Source organism: Eptesicus fuscus, chromosome 2 (assembly GCF_027574615.1).
Source record: "Eptesicus fuscus isolate TK198812 chromosome 2, DD_ASM_mEF_20220401, whole genome shotgun sequence".
Taxonomy (NCBI): Eukaryota; Metazoa; Chordata; class Mammalia; order Chiroptera; family Vespertilionidae; genus Eptesicus; species Eptesicus fuscus.
Window position 1 is genome coordinate 28355532 of NC_072474.1, and position 20276 is coordinate 28375807.

The 20276-nt window shown below is 36.9% G+C and overlaps 1 protein-coding gene and 1 pseudogene across 1 annotated transcript in view; one reads left to right on the plus strand and one right to left on the minus strand.

The window, feature by feature from the left end:
• Positions 1 to 20276, plus strand: part of TASOR2 (transcription activation suppressor family member 2) — a 78174-nt gene that overhangs the window by 31590 nt on the left and 26308 nt on the right. The window contains exons 7-16 of the mRNA XM_028130900.2: positions 981 to 1118; positions 1247 to 1371; positions 1453 to 1472; positions 1570 to 1669; positions 3863 to 3963; positions 6526 to 6629; positions 9658 to 9730; positions 9829 to 9891; positions 13897 to 14613; positions 18333 to 18575. Coding sequence (XP_027986701.2) covers positions 981 to 1118; positions 1247 to 1371; positions 1453 to 1472; positions 1570 to 1669; positions 3863 to 3963; positions 6526 to 6629; positions 9658 to 9730; positions 9829 to 9891; positions 13897 to 14613; positions 18333 to 18575 — 1684 coding nt within the window. The remainder of the gene's footprint in view (positions 1 to 980; positions 1119 to 1246; positions 1372 to 1452; positions 1473 to 1569; positions 1670 to 3862; positions 3964 to 6525; positions 6630 to 9657; positions 9731 to 9828; positions 9892 to 13896; positions 14614 to 18332; positions 18576 to 20276) is intronic.
• On the minus strand, positions 4512 to 5259 carry LOC103298577 (nascent polypeptide-associated complex subunit alpha-like; annotated as a pseudogene).

Consider the following 20276-nt stretch of genomic DNA (forward strand, 5'->3'; position numbering starts at 1 on the left):
AAAAACAGCTTTTAAAATCATGCTATTTCATGATATGAAATAAAAAAACTTGATGGCTTTTTTTCTTCTTTTTCTGGAAGACATGTAACCTTGATGAAGACAAGTCTATAATGGGAAATACTATCGACTGTAGTCAGGGCCAGTGGTCTGCTAAGCACTTAGTATATATATTTGCTACTTGCTTAATTTCTGGGTCCTGATGTAATAGATATATCTTGGTCTGTAATTTATGATTGATAACTTAATACTCAGTTTGGAAACTCATCTTTTGAAATTTTAGATTTCATTTGTCATCTTTTATGTTATAAGTCATTGAATAATCAATCTATTTGGTAAGCTATATAATTTTTATTTTAAAGAAATGGTTTTCTTGCCCTGGCCAGTTTGGCTCCGTGGTAGAGAGTTAGCCAAGAATCAAAGGGTCCTGAGTTCGATTCCAGTCAACGGCTCGTATCTTGGTTGCAGGCTCGATCCCCAGCCTGGGGTGAACCAGTTGATCGATATGTCTCTCTCACATCAGTGTTTCTCTCTCTCTCTCTCTCTCTCTCTCTCCCCTCTCCCCCGCCCCCTCTCTCCTTCCTTTCCTCCTCCCCTCTCTCTCCCTCTTCCCCCCTCTCTTCCACTCTGTCTAAAAAAATCAATGGAAAAATAACCTTTGGTGAGGATTAACAAAAAAGAGGGGGGGAGGGGTTCTCTTAAATGTGTATTCCTTTGATATTGTGATAAAAGAAATGGACTTCTGCCTCAGAAAGATGCTCAAACATACCTGATTCTTAAATGCAATTTTAAGGAGTTCATGGATAATTAAAACTATTTTTGGCCTTAAAAGATTATTTTCTAAGAACCATACTTCTAATTCTTAACAGTTAACTATTAGTTGAACTACACAGAAATCTTTATTCAGCTACTTATAAATGAATCCTAGAATAAGATTATTGCTATTTGAAAACATCTGATTAATCTTAATACTTTCATTCTAGGGGAAAATCAAGTTTGTGTCTGAGAATTATACAACTAACTATATTAGCCCATCTTCTGGCTATGATTGCCATGTGGCTGCAAATACTAACAAGGTTTCTCACAAGACGAGTCATTTTCGCGCCTTTGAACTGAGTCAGGTATAAATCATTTCTAAGATACATTTCTGCCTCTAATGTGTTAAGTTTCAGTACTGGGTGGGTTGAGATCAACTTGGTGCATACGGAAATCTATAGTGCTACCCTGATTATAATTCTTTTTCTTTTAGTATTACCTGTATGAGCTTTCAGGCACCACTGTTATTGAGCGACCTAGACAGATTAATCCTTACGTAATTGTAGCTTTTCAGTACAAGGAACCTAAAAAGATGGCGGCACCAGCTCATAAAAGCATGTAAGTAATTATGTACATATTTTATTTTACTGTATTTGTTTCCTTGGCTCTTATAAAATTGCTTTTTTTTTTTTTTCCTAGACTTGAACTCAGTGAAAATGGTAAGGAATTACTTAATTGGTTCTTTTAGGTTTTTTAAGTAAATGTTTTGTTCATAAGTAAAATAATTTGTTTTTTTCTTACCCTCATTTCTTGAAGTTCTCATCTCCCCATGGAAAGGGAAATTAATTATTAAAGGCTGTCTGCTGTGTGACATAACTCTTTTGTCCTCTTATGGTACAGTGGTTCCCACCCAGCTGTAAGTACTGAATTTGTATTCTTTACTACTGCTTGTATACTTTTTTTAAATTCTCATTTTGAGTTCTTGCTTGTTGGCACTGGTGTGAAATACAGCAGTTGTACTTGGTGTTAGATTACAGTACTTTTGGTCAGATGTATAGAGCATCTAGGACCATGGTACAGGAGACCTAAATTCATATCTAAATTCTAACCTTGGCCTTAAATAAATTTGTTTTATAATCTTTGACAACTCAGTTTTTAAGTTTTAGTATTTTAATATATACATGGGAAAATGATTTGATACTAGAAGTTAGACTCCCACCCACCCCCCAAAAAAATGGATTTGCCTAGGATAGATACAGCAAATTATAACCACTTAATTATATTACTGAGTCTTTATTAGATTTGCAGTATCTGACTAATATTCACATTGAGTTTTCTAGACTACTGTAGTATTAAATAGAGTAGCTGCTATATATTTACATTATAATATTTTCTTCTGGAGAATAATGAAGAGCATTTCTGAAAATTTTTATGAAATCTTTTTTAATTTGGTCTTAATTTGTACTGAAAACTATTGATATATATAGTTTAGTTGAAATATAAGACGAAAACTAGTGTGCTATCAGAATTTTTTTTTTCTATTGACCTTTTTTAAGGAGAGAGAAAGAGATTATAACCCATAGAATAAAGTAAGTATTCTGTGAATAAATAAATGAGAAAGTTCTTCCTCACTATAGAGTGCAACTAATAAGTGTAGACAGAATGATGGAATTACAAAATCATCATTGGTAACATCACAATAATCAGTGGACGCTTAAAATAGTAGGTGAAAGTTTGATGGTATTTACTTAACCTCACAGTATTTCCCCACAACTTATTAAATAATTACAAAGGGAAAAATACTGGTTTTACAATGGAAAAAAAACCTGCAGATACTATCATAACTAAGTGGTTAAGTTATCGTCATCAGGGATGGAATTAACATTTCAGTGCATCACATCAGGAAACATATAAATAACACATATCATTTTTGTGGTATTCCTGCCACTCTAATCAGGAGGAAATAAATATACCAGGATTGAGACATTCTGCAAAATAAAGGGTTTATATTAAAAAATATCAAGGTCATTAAAGAAGGACAAAGACTGTTCCTGCTTGAAGGAGACAAAACAGACATACCTAAATACAGTGTTTCATCCTGGATAGGACCCTGGACTACAAAATGTTTTTCTTTCATTATGAAGGACCTTAGTGAGATGGTTGGCAGAATAAGGTCTGTAGGTAAATTAATTGTATTATATCATTTTTAATTTCTTGATTTTGTTCATTGTTTTATGGTTGGATAAGGAAATGTGCTTTTTTAAGGACACACAGAGAGAAATATTTAAGAGAAAAGAAGGCATCTATAAATCTATAAATATTTCAAAATGAGTTTTAAAGAAGAAAAAAGAATTTAGGTGAAATGATACAAAAGTTTGGATGTGACATTGCCTGATAGGCAATGCAATATTGTCAAAAGTTTTCAACACTTACATAGCAAAATCTCATTACAGTATGCATAATTCTTCCATATATCTGGATATTTTAGTTATACCAAAAATACATGTATTCAGAAAATGTGAACATATTTGCAGACCACAGTTTATGGGGTCATATATTTGAAAATGTATATTTATAAATATCTATATATATATAAAAGCCCAGCAGCTGGAACGACTGGTCACTATGATGTGCACTGCAGCGGCCAACTGGCCTGATCGGGGCCCCGATTGGCACTCCCCAACTGCCCGCGGCCCCTCCCCCGGCCAGCCCCACCTCCAATAGGCCCCATCACCTCAATTGGGGATGGGGCTGGCTGGCCAACCTCCTGCATCCCCCCCATCCCTGGCCAGCCCCCATCAGCCCCCACCCATCAGGGGCAGGGCCAGTTAACCTCCCGCGGCCCCTCCCCTCCACTGGCCCAGCTTGATTAGCTCCCATTGGGGCCGGCCGGCTGGCCAGATCCCACCTGTGCACAAATTTGTGCACCCGGCCTCTAGAGTGTGTGAGTATATATATATTATTTGACCTGGAATTTACCAATTTAAGAATTTTTTTTGTGGTTACAATATTTTTATTAGCATTTATATTAGAAAACCATATACTGCATATGAAGCTGTAGATAGTTTCAATGATTATTACATCACATGATATTGTTTTGTTTTTTTAGACCACATGAACTAGATTTTAAGTATGTAATGAAAGTGTCGTCTCTGAAAAAAAGACTACCAGAAGCTATCTTTAGAAAACAGAATTACTTGGAGCAAAAAGGTTTGTTCAAATGTACAATGGGTCCTTGGGTTAAGTCAGAGATCCGTTCTACCGTGCGATGTTATGCAATTTTCGCCGTAAGTCGGAACCCACCTACGTAAGCACCTACGTCACTCACATGGAGCACATACACAGCAGTAATGAAGTAAAACAGTAAAAAAAAATTTAAAATAAAGATAACAATTCCTGACCTTTACTTGTGGTAAATAAATAATAAAAATCATATAGCACATATGTATGTACATACGTCGAAATGATGGAACTTTTTTTTTTTTATAAATGGGAGATGCCGACATAACCACGAAACGATGTATGTCGAGTCCCACGTAACCAAAGGACTTCCTATAATGGTACACTGTGTATGTGCTGGGCTTTGTTCCAATTATTTCCCCCTCTTATACACACACTTTTGTTTTGCCTTAAGTGATTCTTAAAAGGTTCATTTGTAAAAGTTTCAGAGTTGCTATGTGATTCGGTTCCTTGGAGGCAAACTAGAAACGGTGAAAAGTAGTTTCATCTAAGATTGCAAAGTCTAGCTTTTTTTTTTTTTAATCCCACAAGAAGCCATAACTTTATTAATGATAGAAACAGTACGAATTTCAAACCAAGCTGCAGTAACTCTTTTGAAACACACAAAAAGTGTCCTCCTTTTTAGATGGTTACATTGTTAATTCCATAATACCATTTTACAGTATCATTACTGTTGTTCTTCAGGGCTCGGACTGCCTTTGCTCTTAACACATGTGCTTGTGACATGACCAATTCTATGTCCTTAACTTCCACACCTGTTTCATCAACCTCTTCCTCTTCACTCTCCTCTTGTACAGTTGGAGTCTGTGTGTTTTCTTGAATGTTTGAGACAGCTTTACCTTGAACTTTGAATTTCTCAGCAGCTGCTAGCTGTGCTTGCTGAGATAAATCCTCAATCTTGGCTTCCCCAAAAACTATGTAGGTGTCTGAAGCAGGGCTCTTGTAGACATCTGGTTTTGTGATGACAAAAAGGATATTCTTAGATACCCTAGTAACCCCTATAACCTGTCGAAGACTCAGTTTGGACATAGCCTTCCGTGCCTTCTTTTCACTCTAGCTCTGTTTTGCTTTACTGACTGGTTCTTCATCAATTTCAGCCGCCGCAGCCAGCTGAGCTTGTTGTGTGGTTGCCTGTGTGGAATCTTGTTCTTCGAGCTCTGGTACTGATTCATCAGTGTCAGATTCTGTTCCAGACCCTGTCTCAGCCTGGGGCTGTGGCAACTATTGCTCTGTAGCAGGGACGGTTTCTGTAGCTTCACTGGGCATTTTGTGCAGGGAACGTGGAACCAAGATGGCGGCAGAAAGAGCCAAAGTCTGGCTTTAATCCTATATAATAAAAGCCCAACGACCAAATGGCTGAACGACCAGAACAACCGGTCAACCAGTCGCTATGACATGCACTGATCACCAGGGGGGCAGACGCTCCAACTGTAGTTTAGCTTGCTGCTGGGGTCCAGCAAACCGGGATCGAGCAAGATGGGCCGGACACGCCCTGAGCCCTCCCGTGGCCCCTCCCCAGCTGGCCAACCTCCCGCATTCCTCCCCGGCCCCGATTGTGCACCCGTGGGGTCCCTCAGCCTGGCTTGTACCCTCTCGCAATCCAGGACCCCTTAGGGGATGTCAGAGAGCAGGTTTTGGCACAATTCTGCTCAACATAGGAGCTGCTTCCTAATGGTCAGTGCACTCCCACAGGAGGAGCGTTGCTCAGCCAGAAGCCGGGCTCACGGCTGGTGAGTGCAGCGGTCGTGGCAGGAGCCTCTCCCACCTCTGTGAGGCGCTAAGGATGTGCGAGGGTTCCCAGACTGCAAGAGGGTGCAGGCCAGGCTGAGGGACCACCCCCCGCCCACCCAGTGCACGAATTTCATGCACCTCTAGTTGATTAATAAGATTATGTAAGTTTCAAGTGTGCTGTACTATAATGCATCATCTGTATATTGCATTGTTAGCTCATCACCCAAAGTTTAGTTATGTACTTAGAAGTGAAGGGGGGAGGAAGCAGAAAATCTGAGAAGGAAATTTCTCTTATCATTTAGATTAATTCATGGAACATTGATGTTTATATTATTTATATAGTATTTATTTGCCTTGTTATACTAGTGTCAGTAAAATGAAAGTATTGTTTTGAAATACTTTATACAGTAATTTTTTAATTTTTTTTTATATTGATTTCAGAGAGGAAGGGAGAGGGAACGATAAAAAAAAAAACATCAGTGATGAAAAAGAGAATGATCTATCAGCTGTTGCCTGCATGCCCCCTTTTGGGGATCAAACCTGAAATCCTGGCATGTGTCCTGACCAGGAATTGAACTGTGACCTCCTGATTTATAGGTCGATGCTCATCACTGAGCCACACCAGCCGGACTATACAATATAACTTTTTTTTAAGGTGTTTTATAACCAAGGACATTGAATGATAATTTTTTTAATTCTTAGTTTTTTGACTTTTTATTATATAAATGAATAAATTGGTTATTTTAAAAAACAAAATAGCATTTAAAATAAGAAATGTTCTGTTTTTCTGATTTTGTCCAGTGTGTTGCCAAGATATGTACTTCAATATGTATGAGGTGGAATTGTCAAACAAACAAGGGGACAAAATAGATAAACTAACCGAAGTCATTAAAAATAAGCAATTGGTAAGAATCATTTAAAATAATTATTTTTTCCTTAAATTGAGAATTTGATAATCTAATTATTATTGCTGCGTCTAGATTAAATTGTTTTAGCTTACTGAAAGGATTTTTATCCTTTAATTTTTATTGACATATTGATATAATATTTATTGACTGATCTTTTCATCTTCTTTGTATCTTAGTTTGTGTTTCACTAGTCAGTTTATACTCCTAATTTTAAGAATAAGAGGACAATTTTTCTCATTCTTTTTTTTTTTTTTTTTTATGACAGAATTGAGTAGATCACAGTGTTTTTGCATTAATCAAAGGACCACTTGTGAAATAGTTCTTTAAAAGTGACCTGTGTCAACCCATAGGTTTAAAAGAGGGGGGGAGTTGATGTTTCTACTGTTTTTGTAGTGTAGAAAGTAAGACTACTGAGAAATAAATAACATTGAAAGACCCCTCTCTGTTATGTTACTCAGGGTTCCTCAGTGTCAGGGTAGGAATAGATGCTGATTCTATATTGAGTGATTTCTAAACATCCCAGAGGAGATGGTGTAAGTGTACGACAGTGACCAAACAAATTCTGAGCCTTTTAGTGACATGATGGACTGTCCCCTATAGTAGGTAGCAAAAAAATTAATAACTTAAAATCTAACGTATAGCTGCTTTGAAGGTAAGCTTAAGTCTTAGGGATAGTGTCAGTTCACATACTTGAAGTTGCATGTAACAGAAACCCAAGCTGGCTTAAACAATAAAGGGATTTAATAGGCAAGCTGGATTTAACCCAAGCTGGCTTAAACAATAAAGGGATTTAACTTTCAATTCTAGGTGTTAAGAGGGAGGAGGAGTGAGAAGGGAGGAGGAAGTGGGGAATAGAGAGGGAGAGAGAGAGAGAAGGAGGAGGGAGGAGGAAGTGGGGAATAGAGAGGGAGAGAGAGAGAGAAGGAGGGGGAGGAGGAAGATAGAGCAGGAAAGGAAGGGGAGGAAGGGGGAGAGAGAGATCTGCACATCTCTCAGTCAGTAACTGCAAAGGGAATGGACTACACTAATTAGCTCAGACCATTCAGAGCCCACCTTCCAGAACTGGGTATGAGGTTAGTTCCACCCAATCTACAGAGAGTGGTGCCCCACTGCAAAAACTGTTGGAATGGGCGACATTGGATGCTGAGTGGATAGCTATCTACTATAGGATTGTAGGCTATGGTTTTTAAAGTACCATAGTCCATTTTATATTTGGAAATTAAAAGGATTAAAGTCCAAAGATACTTTCAAAAAATGCACTCATGAAGGGACTACTTGTGAGTGCTTATAGCAGGGCTGGGGAACCTTTTTTCTGCCAAAGGCCATTTGGATATTTATAACATCATTCGAGGGCCATACAAAATTTATCAACTTAAAAATTAGCCTGCTATATTTGGTCAAACATTTAATTAACTCACCCCTAAAGCCTTGGCAGGGCCAGCCCAAATGATTTCTTGTGCCTTATATGGCCCTTGGGCCAGACGTTCCCCACCCCTGGCTTAGAGTACGGTATTGAAAATAATAGAGACTTGGTGCAGAACTTGGCTTTGATTGAAACCCATTTAGTAATAATAATTAGTTATAGGAATTACATATCACTTAAGGTTCTTTCTCCTCAGTACTCTATGCTTTTCTTGCTTCATATACTGTATATTTTTATTCTATTTGCACATTTGCACATATTTTTGGAAGATAGAAATGTTTGGTTTTAAGTAAATAGGGATTTTATTTTTCATCTATTTTATAAAACTAAAATGCAGAACAGTGTAGAGGCTAATTATTTGTCACTTTCACTTTTTACATCAATCGAAAATGAAACAAGAATTATACCTCTTTGCAACTTAATAGATGCCAAAGTTATGGGTATATGTAGTTATTGGTATATGTATTCAATAATTCTTGAGAGCTTACTAGGTGCCAGAAGCAAAAATAGAAAATAGTCCCTACCATCAAGGAACTTAAAAGACTGTGGAAAGACAAAAATGTCAACTATCAAATACATAAGGGCAGTAATAGAAGTTATAAAAACTTGTAATAGTGAATTGTCAGTGTCATAACTTAGTTCTAATATAATTAGAAAAATATTTTTTCATACTTGAAGTGTTTATTGATTAATTTATCAATTTGCCATATTTTTAGGCTTCTGGCCTATTAGTTTTTTTAATAGAATGTTTTATCACTTTATAAAATGATATATTTTTAGTTTGGTGTGGTTTTTTTTTTTAACTTAAAAAAATTATTGCATGAGCATTCGCTTTAGAAATGATGCATAATGGAAAAGAGGAGCTGTTATTTTCATAATTTAGAATGATAGCTTTTAAGTAACTTGCCATGATCTGGGGACAAAATTTCCCCAATTTACTGTAAACATTAACATTTTAAAGGTTGTTTGGGAGTTGTTTTTTGTTTTGTTTTGTTTTTGCTCAAGATTCCACTGAACACTGTGGTGGAGGGGAAAAAAGAGAAAAAATTATTTTCATCTGCATGTTTTCATTGCCGCATAAGCTAATTATGTTATTTTCTATTATTTTTTATCTCTCAGATGCTGTAGAAAGGATTCTTTTATTACAGAGAATCTTCCAGAATTCCTAGTTCTGGGATTCTATGACATGTTGTATATAAACACGAGCTTAAGATGCCAATCATAGGCCTGATTTACCTTAAATTTGTAGTGGCTAAATGGTAACAGATTGACTATTTAGGCAGCAGTATAAAATATCAAGCATCTTATTAAAAAAATGAAATTACTCTTTTCTGATAGGTTTGTTTTGTAGTTGAAAACTACCCTAAAACTAACCCTTGATGTTCTAGTTACTATATATAGTCCTAACAGGGCCAAGATTATTTGAGTGTTAAGGAACTTGTGGTTTCTGATACTAAAGGCAAAATTCTCCTGATTCCCATAAACACTAACATTTCAAATTTTTTACTTATTTGTATTTATTTTTCATGAGCTCAAAATTTACTGAATTAGTGGTGTGGTAGAGGGAGGGGAGGAATTAAATATTTTTTTTTTATGTTTAAGGCACTCATCAAATGCTTAGAAGATAGAGAGGTTTTCATTTTACTTACATCATCAGCCTTCATTTCAGAAACAAGTAAGGACAACTTTTTAAAAATCTATTTATTTTGAATGTTTACTTTTGTTTTATAAGGTCAGCAACCTAACTTTTCTTCTGATTTCCATCCTGTATAGATTTTGAAGATGAGGAGATGGCTCTACATGGATTACATTTATTCCATTCATCCTTGTCAGCAGGTAAGGGCACAGTGACTTCTAGTTTACTAAATCTGTCGCATATTTTTCCATCCTCATCATGCTTAACCTCTCAACCCTGGTAACTAATGTAGTTTATTTCTTTAAATAACTCTTCCTTTAATCTCTCTGGCTGATTCTTCTTTGTCCCCTTTTCAGGCTTAGCCTTTCCTCTAAGCTTCACACCCAGATATCCACCTGTTTATTGACTTTTTTACTTAAGATGTCTCAGGTGTTCCTCAAATTCAGCATTATTCAAAACTGAATATTTGGTATTGAACAATAATAGGAGAATACTACTGTAATAACTGTATATGGTGACAGATGGTTAGTAAACTTAATAGTGATCGCTTTGTAAGGTATATAAATGTTGAATCACTATGTTGTATACCTGAAACTAATATAATAATCACAATAATCAACTATAATTAAAATTTAATTTAAAAATAGCCCTAGTCAGTTTGGGTCAGTAGATAGAGTGGCGGCCTGCAGACTGATAAAAATAAATTAAAAATTCATCTTTTAAAAAACCTGCAGCTTGGCCGGCATGGCTCAGTGGTTGAGCATCGGCCTGTGAACCAGGTCACAGTTCGATTCCCGTCCAAGGCACATGCCAGGGTTGTGCTCGATCCCAGTGTGGGGCGTGCAGGAGGCAGCCAATCAGTGATTTTCATCATTGATGTTTCTGTCTCTCTCTCCCTCTCCCTTTCTCTCTGAAATCAATAAAAATATATACTTTTTTAAAACCTGCAATAGCGAGGAGATAACTTTTATAATAGTCTGCCAAGTAAGCAGGACTCAAGGTCTTCACAGTTGTAGTTCTCTGTCTGGACTACTTTTCTCCTTCCCTTTTATTGGGTGGTGTTTACCCCCATAGGGCAAAAAATATTACTCAAACAATATATAAACAGATACATAGTTTATCTGTAGTATTAAAATTTTGGGGATAATGAATAAAATCAGGTAAAGCTCTGACCTAGTCCAGTCTGTTACTCAGGTCTGTCAGGTGTCAATTTAAGTACCACTATTGATTCCCATCACCATTCTGACCTCAGTGAGAACCCTAGGCTTATCATCAATTGAATTTAAACATTTGTTTGTATATGATTTAATGCCTGCCTTTCTTGTATTCTACTGTATGCCTATGGCCTAGCAGTGCCAGGCACATAAAAAATAATAAATGTTTGCTGAATAATAAAGTAAATGAGTCATTTATTTTTGTTATATGAGGAAATTTTCCTCCTTATTTTATAATCACATTCTATGTTTAAACATAAAATTGTGTATAGCATTTATAAAGCTATAACCAATGTAAAAAATGTTTTTAAAGTTGATTTTTTTAAAAATCTTTATTCAGGTTATTACAGATGTCCCTCTTTTTTTCTCCCATAGCTCCCCTCCACCCAGTTCCCACCCCACCCTGAAAGAGAGCCGCCCCTGTATTCCTGTCCCGATGCCAGACAGTCCAGTTTCTTCCCGTATATGTCTGGGTCCCCCCGTGTCTTGCCCGGCCCTGGAGCTCCCTCCCAATTAAGAAAGCGGCACACCCGGGTGCCAGCCTGTTCAGCGCCTCCGCACCTCCTACCAGTCTCAGTGCACTTGCTTCTTTACTTCTCTAGTTGTGGTACTTCCACTTAGCCAGCTTTCCTGCGGTTCTGGATGATAGTTATTCTGTATTTTAGTTGTAATTTTGATGTGGTTGTGGGAGACAGCAAGTACAGGTGTTTACCTATGCTGCCATCTTGGTTCTCTCCCAAAGTTGATTTCTTAACATTGTACATATTCACTTAGCCAAAGCAGAGAACTGCACTGTCTTGGGCATCACTTCTCTGTACTAAAGCAAAAACATTACCAGTTATAACATAATGCTGTTTGCATTTTGTAAGCATCTACTATGTCAGGTATTGTGCTAAGTATACAGTTACTGATTTAGCTGCCCTTAAAATATTCTTATTATTTCAAAGATGAGGAAACTGAGACTTAAGCTTGCCCACGGTCAAACAACTAACTCTCTACTTGGCTTCTAATTTTTATCCCATACTGCCTCCTTCTTCTGTCAGAGCTCTGACTTTCATTTTATTATGAAATAAATAGGAAACATTAGTGCCTATACCATTCAGAGTTGAACAGCACAGGATTTGTTTAAATAAATTTTGCAGTGTTTTGTTGTAGTGTATACCTCCTCTAGTTCATTAAGGTATTTTCTATGAATGGTCATTTTCTATCAGGGTCCCAGCTATGGTTATCTGTTTTATTTTTTTTTATTTTTTATTTTTTTTTATTTTATATATTTTATTGATTTTATTACAGAGAGGAAGAGAGAGGGATAGAGAGTTAGAAACATCGATGAGAGAGAAACATCGACCAGCTGCCTCTTGCACACCCCTACTGGGGATGTGCCCGCAACCAAGGTACATGCCCTTGACCGGAATCGAACCTGGGACCTTTCAGTCCGCAGGCCGACGCTCTATCCACTGAGCCAAACCGGTTTCGGCTGGTTATCTGTTTTAAATGATAGATACTTTGCTTAGCAGATTTAAAATGTTCTTTTTCATAGATTTTATAATAGTCTATTACAGATCATTCTGGGTTCTGTCCAAATTCTTGAAATAATTTAATTTTCTGGGAAAATACTACTTTAGTGTGAACTGTTAGCAGTACATAAAAACCTTTTTTCTTCACTTATTACTTTTTAGGTAATAAACTGCAAAGAAAGGAATTTTTTAACAATATATTTTATTAATTTTTTACAGAGAGGAAGGGAGAAGGATAGAGAGTTAGAAACATTGATGAGAGAGAAACATCAATCAGCTGCCTCCTGCACACCTCCCACTGGGGATGTGCCTGCAACCAAGGTACATGCCCTTGACCGGAATCGAACCTGGGACCTTTCAGTCCACAGGCTGATGCTCTGTCCACTGAGCCAAACGGGTTAGGGCAAGAAAGGAATTTTTAATGTCTACCCACATTTTCTGTTTATTTTTATTTATCTTTTTATTCTTTTTCCTACCTCCTTTAGCTAAGGAGAGAAGGTGAAACACAGACTAGTTGGTTTAATTACTTAATTTTTAAAAAAATTTTTGCTTGATAGACAAGGTGATGGAATTTCGGGTTTACTTAAGGATTTTACTTTTTTCATTTCACTTGGTTAGCATTGTAACTTAAACGAATTTGAACAACCCAGACTGGGTAGCTCAGTTGGTTAGAACGTCATCCCAATATACCAAGGTTCTGGGTTCGATCCCCACTCAGGGCACATAAAGAATTAACCAATGAATGCATAAATAAGTGAAACAACAACTCAGTGTTTCTTTCTCTCTAAAAATCAATACATTTTTAAAAATTTGAAGTAAATTATATAAGGTAGAGATAAAATAAGACATTTAAAAGCAGAAAATGTTCGTCCTAATCGGTTTGACTCTGTGGATAGAGCGTCGGCCTGCGGACTGCAAGGTCCCAGGTTCGATCCTAGTCAAGGGCATGTACCTTGGTTGTGGGCACATCCCCAATAGGAGGTGTGCAGGAAGCAGCTTACCAATGATTCTCTCTCATCATTGATATTTCTATCTCTCTCTCCCTCTCTAAAATAAATAAAAATATATTTTTTAAAAAATAAGCAGAAAATGTTCATTGAAAAGTAGAAAAGCAAACCTGCCAACTCAGTGCCACTGCTGTTACTTTGATGGAACATTGAGCTCATGCTGGTTCCTCATCAGATAAGATGGAGCTAGAGGCAGATCAGCCTTCCTCATTCTAACCTGGTGATTGCATTTCAGTGACTTTTCTAGTTCTTATTCCCACTCTCCTCTCTCATGTGATTATGTATATATGGAGATATATGTATTCATTAAATGTACCCATAGTCTTCTAATTTCCATTTAGATTTCTGTTTGGAGCACTGTGTAATATTTAACCATCCCATAATTTTGTAAGCATTTTTTCCTGCATGTTTTTGTAAAATAAAGACTAAAAATTTTAGGTTTTTAATGTATGTACATATATTTTTAGGGCTGAAAGACTTGAAAGTTGAAGATGACATCTCATTGAAGGTGATACCTATTTTACCTGCCCTTAATTGTGCACTGCTAGAAGCAAGGAAATCATGTACTGAAGAAGGAATCTGTCTAAATACATTAGTAAAGCATAATTTCCAAGAATTGTACAAGATGGAGAGAAATTCATTGACAACTTCTTCTCAGGATGGAGTAAAAGAGACTGCATTCTTTGGCAAAATGTCCAATGGTTTTGACTTTGTTTTTCCAGCTGAAAAGTGCCCTGTACAGTCTTTAACTCAGTTGAAGTCTTATTTTTCAGATCCTAATGGGTACATTTTGGAAGTATCTACAGTGTTAGATTTATTGGCAGAGCGTCCACAGTCTCCTTGTGTTTCAGATGGAATTTGTGATGCTGGATTTTCTTTAGTTATGACTCCAGATCCTGAATTTCTTGACTCAGAGGCAGAAGTAAGAAGAGAAAGTGAAACAAAAAAGAATGCTGAAGAAATGTTTAAAGCTAGGAAGAGAAATATAGTTCCATTAAATCCAGCATCAAATCTGAGAGTTCAGCCAAAGAGGAAGGCCAGCATGCCACCTGCGGTGCAGAGTAAAAGAGTGAACTTGTGCTGTCCCTTCCCCAAAAGAACTCCTGCTAGAGCAAATAGGAGTTCAGCCCCTGCAACAACTCTCAAATTAGTTAAAGGACAGTTTCCTCAGAAAAGAAAAAGAGGTAAGCACAATTTATAGAGATTAATTAATGAGTTAGTAATAACTGTTGTATTCTAACACTGTTCCTGTCCTATCACTGTGGACTGCAGCTGTGCAGCATCAGAAGTTTGTTAGAAATGCCAACCTTTCTCTCTAGGTGATTTGTCTGCATGCTTAACCCTTTGCACTCGCTTTTTTCTCGATTCCTTTATTCTACTCGTGATTTAATTTTTTAAATACCCCAGATTTTACAAAGCGTGACAGTAGAATAAAAAACTGGAGTTTCTTTTCATACAAACTTATTTATTTGGATTTTTTTATATTTCAAATTATTGATACATTCAAAGAGTATAAAAAGAGCTGCTACCGATGCTAACTGTGTCGAGTCACACTCGACATCCAAATGCAAAAGGTTAAGTTTGAGAAGCATTGCGGTAGACAATAGATTAAAAACAAGAAATAGGAAAAACTGTAAGATAACTCCTCAAAAGCCCACCCACCAAAAGCTGCATTTCACTCTAAAACTGCTCAAGCTGTCAGTTATTTATGTACCATTCTAGAAAGATCGTTATCCAGTGTCTTAGCTATCCTCGGACAAATAAAAGTAGATGAAGAGGATCTTCTAAAATCATACCCTTACCCTGTGGGTAGCTCAGTTGTTAAGAGTGTCATCAGTAGGTCAAGATTTGGGGTCCAGTACTTGGTCAGGGCACATATAAGGATCAACCAATGAATGTATCAATAAGTGGAACAATAAATCAATGATCCATCTCTCTCTCTCTCTCTCTCTCTCTCTCTCTCTCTCTCTCTCTCTCTCCAATAAATTTAAAAAATTTAAATCAGGCATGCCAATACCAGCAAAAAGTAATAACCAGTAGCTTATACATATATAAATAGGCGGGGGGGAATACCTAGAACCTTCAAAACTAAACCAGTCTGGGTAGAATTTCTAATCCTTTATGTGTGTCAGAGTTTAAAAACAGTCACCTGGATCCTGCCATAGATCTGTTGAAACAATGTCCAGTGGCCTGTATTGAAACAGTTCCATAAGTGGCTTTGTTGCCCCCCCCCCCCGAAAATTGAGTAATAATCAGAGTAGAGAGCCATTTAGACTGTAGTTAAATGCACTTGAGTGAACATAGCACAACAAACAACAAGACTTTGCCTTAGAACCATCTCAGATTATAGATAGTGTATTTTGTTGAAAAGTAGGGAACTATATGCTGTATGACCCCTTGGAGAAGGGGTCAGCGAAGTGTAACCAAAGGACTCCTGAAGCAGTTGTCTCTGGCTACTCTCTGGTTGTTCAAATTCGTTTAAGTTACAATGCTAAGTCACAACCACACCTCTCACACGCTGTTTGCAGAGAGGTGTGGTTGTGAATGAGAACATAATGACCTTCAAAGCTGAAAATATGTACTGTCTGGCCCTTCACACAAAAAAGGTATGCCAACCTATCTTTAGTATTTTGATTCTAGAAATTTTGGAGGTTAGAGAAGAAACATCAGGGACATGCAGAGCCCCAGGATTCTAGATGATTAAGATTTTACCCTGTGGTTCAACAAATAGTCACTTTTGGCCTGTTACAGTTTGAGAAAATGGTGTATATGTGTGTATTTAGGAGAATGCTGAAAAGTGTGACAATAGAAAGCAGTGAATCAGTCTATACAACTACTTACAAATAAATTCCAGGCCCACCATGTTGAGTTTCTGCTCTGTATGAACCAGTTTACTTTAAAATATTAAATAAACAGTATATGTTTTATGTTTCTCAGATGTTTTAAATTTCATCCACTATAAGAAAAGTGTTTTATTTTGGAGTCAGTACACACAAATTCACACATGACTGGAACAAAAATTTCAAAAGACATTGACCCTATGTGTAATACAGTCTGATATTTTCTCTTCCACTCTGTTTCATTTAAGAAACAATTCTGGTTGCAACCCATTAACTTTATTTTATAATCCATCAATGGATTATTGCATGCAGTTTGAGAAACATGGCATTGAGTGACACTAATAAGCAGAAAAATTCCTGCAGGACACCTTGTTCATGTTTCAGTTTTTCCTCTCAGGATTGTGAGAGAGCTTCCCTTTCTGTTTGTGCAATTGTTTAAAACTTTCCCCTTTGTCTTGGTCATCTCACCTTATTTTCTTTCTCTTCTTAATTTAGACTTAACTGTTTTCCTACTTGATATATTCTTAATGTATTTATATTCCTTTATGCTAAAAAAATGTATAATGGAATGATAGGTCTTATTCCTTAAAAAAAAAAAAAATGCTGCTTTATTAAGTGTAATAGTTTACTAGGGAGGGAAATAATTGGACCCAAGGACATGTACAATATTAAGAGATTCTAAAGCTTTCCTAAAACCCCCAAGAAATAAATTGGTCTGTTCTTTACATTTCATCAGCAGTCACCCCAATTTCTTAAACTGTTTAGTATCATGTTTTCTGTTCTCAATTAGAAATATTGTTTTCTAAAATTACATTTCTATAATGTAATTTTAAAATTTTGCCAATATTTATGTGTGATTATTTTATATAATGCCTTTGGGGCTAAATTTTTTGCTGGGAAACAACTGAAATTATATAAAGCAAATGGGTAAAACATACTAATAAGTGCTCAAAGGGAGCACTTACTGTATTTTTTTAATTCTTAAAAAATTGAAACACTTTCTTTTGTGTTATATTATCAGGTAGTTGCTAGTTTTGTTTTCCTCTTGTGCTTCTAACTCTAGCTATTTCCTTCCTTCATGTGAGAAGCAAAGCTGAGCATTTTATAAAAGAGATGAGCAGTTAAAATAGATTTGTAGGAAATTAAATCAGGTGAACACTTTGTCCAGTGTGCTTTTTTCTGTCTTGTCATTAAAAAATGATTTTTAGGGGTAGTATTAAGACTTAGATATTTATGAGTAGTAAAGTGAAATATATAAGATGGCACTTTATGAATATATAATCTCTTTTAAGTTTTAACCATATCACCTCCTAGGGGCTGTGTTGCTTTTGTGTAAAATTAATTATCTATCTCCCAGTGCTATGAACTAGTATATCCAGGCTTACCTTACGAAAGATCATGGAGATTTTTAGAAAAAATTGAAGTCATACCTTGTTTTTATAAAGTTATTACTCTAATATTTTTCTTCCCCACCTAATAGGGATATAGACCAACACTTAGCAAGTTTATATTTTTATATTTATACTAGAGGCCATTTCGTGCACCAGGGCAGGGGCGGGAGGAGAGTTGTCCCTCAGCCCAGCCTGCACCCTCTCCAATCTGGGACATCCCTCTCACAGTCCAGGACTGCTGGCTCCCAACCACTCGCCTGCCTGCCTGCCTGCCTGCCTGATTGCCCCTAACCACTTCTGCCTGCCAGCCTGATCACCCCCTAACTGCTCCCCTGCCAGCCCGATTGCCCCCAACTGCCCTCCCCTTCTGGCCTGATCAGCCACAACTACCCTCCCCTGCCGACCATCTTGTGGCGACCATCTTTGACCACATGGGGGCAGCCATCTTGTGCAGGGGCATGTGGGTCAATTTACATATTACCTCTTTATTATATAGGATGGGAACTTTTAACTCTTGCTTTATTAAAATATGTATTTTAATGAAATACCCAAAGTTTTATTTCTCATTACTACAGTTACACCCTAAAATAGAAACACAAATAAAAGGAAAAGCTATGCTGATAAATATTTGAGCCCCTGTCCCCTTAAAAAATGGTGTCTTTTTTATATAAGGTGCTGAAGTGCTGACTGCACAGTTTGTACAGACGACCAAATTGGATAGGAAACCCCAAGAAGCTCTTATTTCTAAAGATGTTCCAGTTTCAACGACGGCTAAAAGGGCAAGGAAACAAGAGAAATCTCCAGTCAAAACTGTTCCGAGGGCTAAACCACCTGTGAAGAAATCTCCACAAAAACAGAGGGTAAATATAGTAAAAGGCAATCAGAATCCCAGAATCAGAAAGCAGCCACAACCTGGTAAGAAATACTCTTCCTGTAAATTTAACTTCACATACTGAGTAATCAAGGTTGCCAGATAGTATGTTGAAATAATATAAGAACAGTTTAAAAAAAAAAAAAAAAAGAACAGTTTAAAAAAAATCTATCAGCCGAAACCGGTTTGGCTCAGTGGATAGAGCGTCGGCCTGCGGACTCAAGGGTCCCAGGTTCGATTCCGGTCAAGGGCATGTACCTTGGTTGCGGGCACATCCCCAGCAGGGGATGTGCAGGAGGCAGCTGATCGATGTTTCTCTCTCATCGATGTTTCTAGCTCTCTATCCCTCTCTCTTCCTCTCTGTAAAAAATCAATTAAAAAAAAAAATCTATCGACAATTCTTCCTATATTCTTTAATTCAAACACTAATAGGACCAAGTAACTTGATTTCCTATTGTATATTAGGAAATTACAAAGGATTCAAGTATCACAAATTAAACCTACTTTCTAGTTTGCATAAATCCTGAACATAAACTGTCTACAAAAGTTATAACTTGCCTTTTTTTATGACTAAATACACAAGCAGGTAGTATCTAGCACTATTTTTCTGGACTATAATTGGTTATAAAAAGTAAATTGTAACTTTATTTGTCCCAGGGGAGTTGTAAAAAGAGTGTTCAAAATAGTAATCCAGAATTCTATATTTGGTTTTAAAAGGCATTAAATTTATTTTAAAAGAAGTTTTACTTTCCTAGTTTTGCTAAGTGGATACTGAGGCTTAGTTATATGTACGGAGAGCTGACTGCTTTAGTTCTGTGTTTTGAACTGCTAGGCATACCCTCTTTACCTGGAAGTTCCATTTTCTCTGCAGACTTTACCTCTGAAACTGAACACACACCAGCTCTTCTCCCAGGTCCACGTCCCTTCTTAACTTTCCTCTTTCTGTGTATAGTGCAGTTCTTCCAGTCTGCAAATCTATAAATTTTACTTTATCTCCAGTATTGAGTCCTATTGTTTCTTTTTTCATTTGTTTTAACAAAGACTTCATTTTCTCATACCTTCATATTTCTATCGATTTTCTGTCTAATTTCCCTGATCTCCTTTCTCAGTGTTTTTTTAGTTTTAAAAAAAATCTTATTTGGTGGGATTTTAAAGAAAGAAATTACAGTTTTGTTGGGGTGATGGTATTATGGGTTGACTTTGGTTTTTCTTTTCTAAGTTTTTTTTAAATATTGTTGGATAACTGAATATTTTTTTTAAAGCTCACCATATTGTAAACCCCGCCTTTTTTTTTTTTTTTTTTTTTTAATTTCAGAGCGGGAGGAGAGATAAAACATCAATGATGAGAATCGTTGATCGGCTGCCTCCTGCATGCCCCCCTACTGGGGATCGAGCCCACAACCAGATCATGTGCCCTTGATTGGAATGGAAACTGGGACTCTTCAGTCCACAGGCCAACACTCTGTCCACTGAGCCAAACTGGCTAGGGCCCCACAGTATTTGCAATTTTGGCATTCATACCAAAAATTGTGCTTGTCTCTCAAGACAGTTAATGTGTTCTTACTTGCCCCTCGGGTCCATATTTATCTCCTGCTCTTTCCTAACATGTCCCTTTCCTGCCAGTGCCTCTCCACAGACATCATACCTCCTCTCTTCTCTTTTCACTCTTGTGCCCTTCCCCTCCACCAGTCCAGGTTTCCTCCTGCTCTGATCTTCTGATCTCTCACCAGTGTCTCTCATTTCCT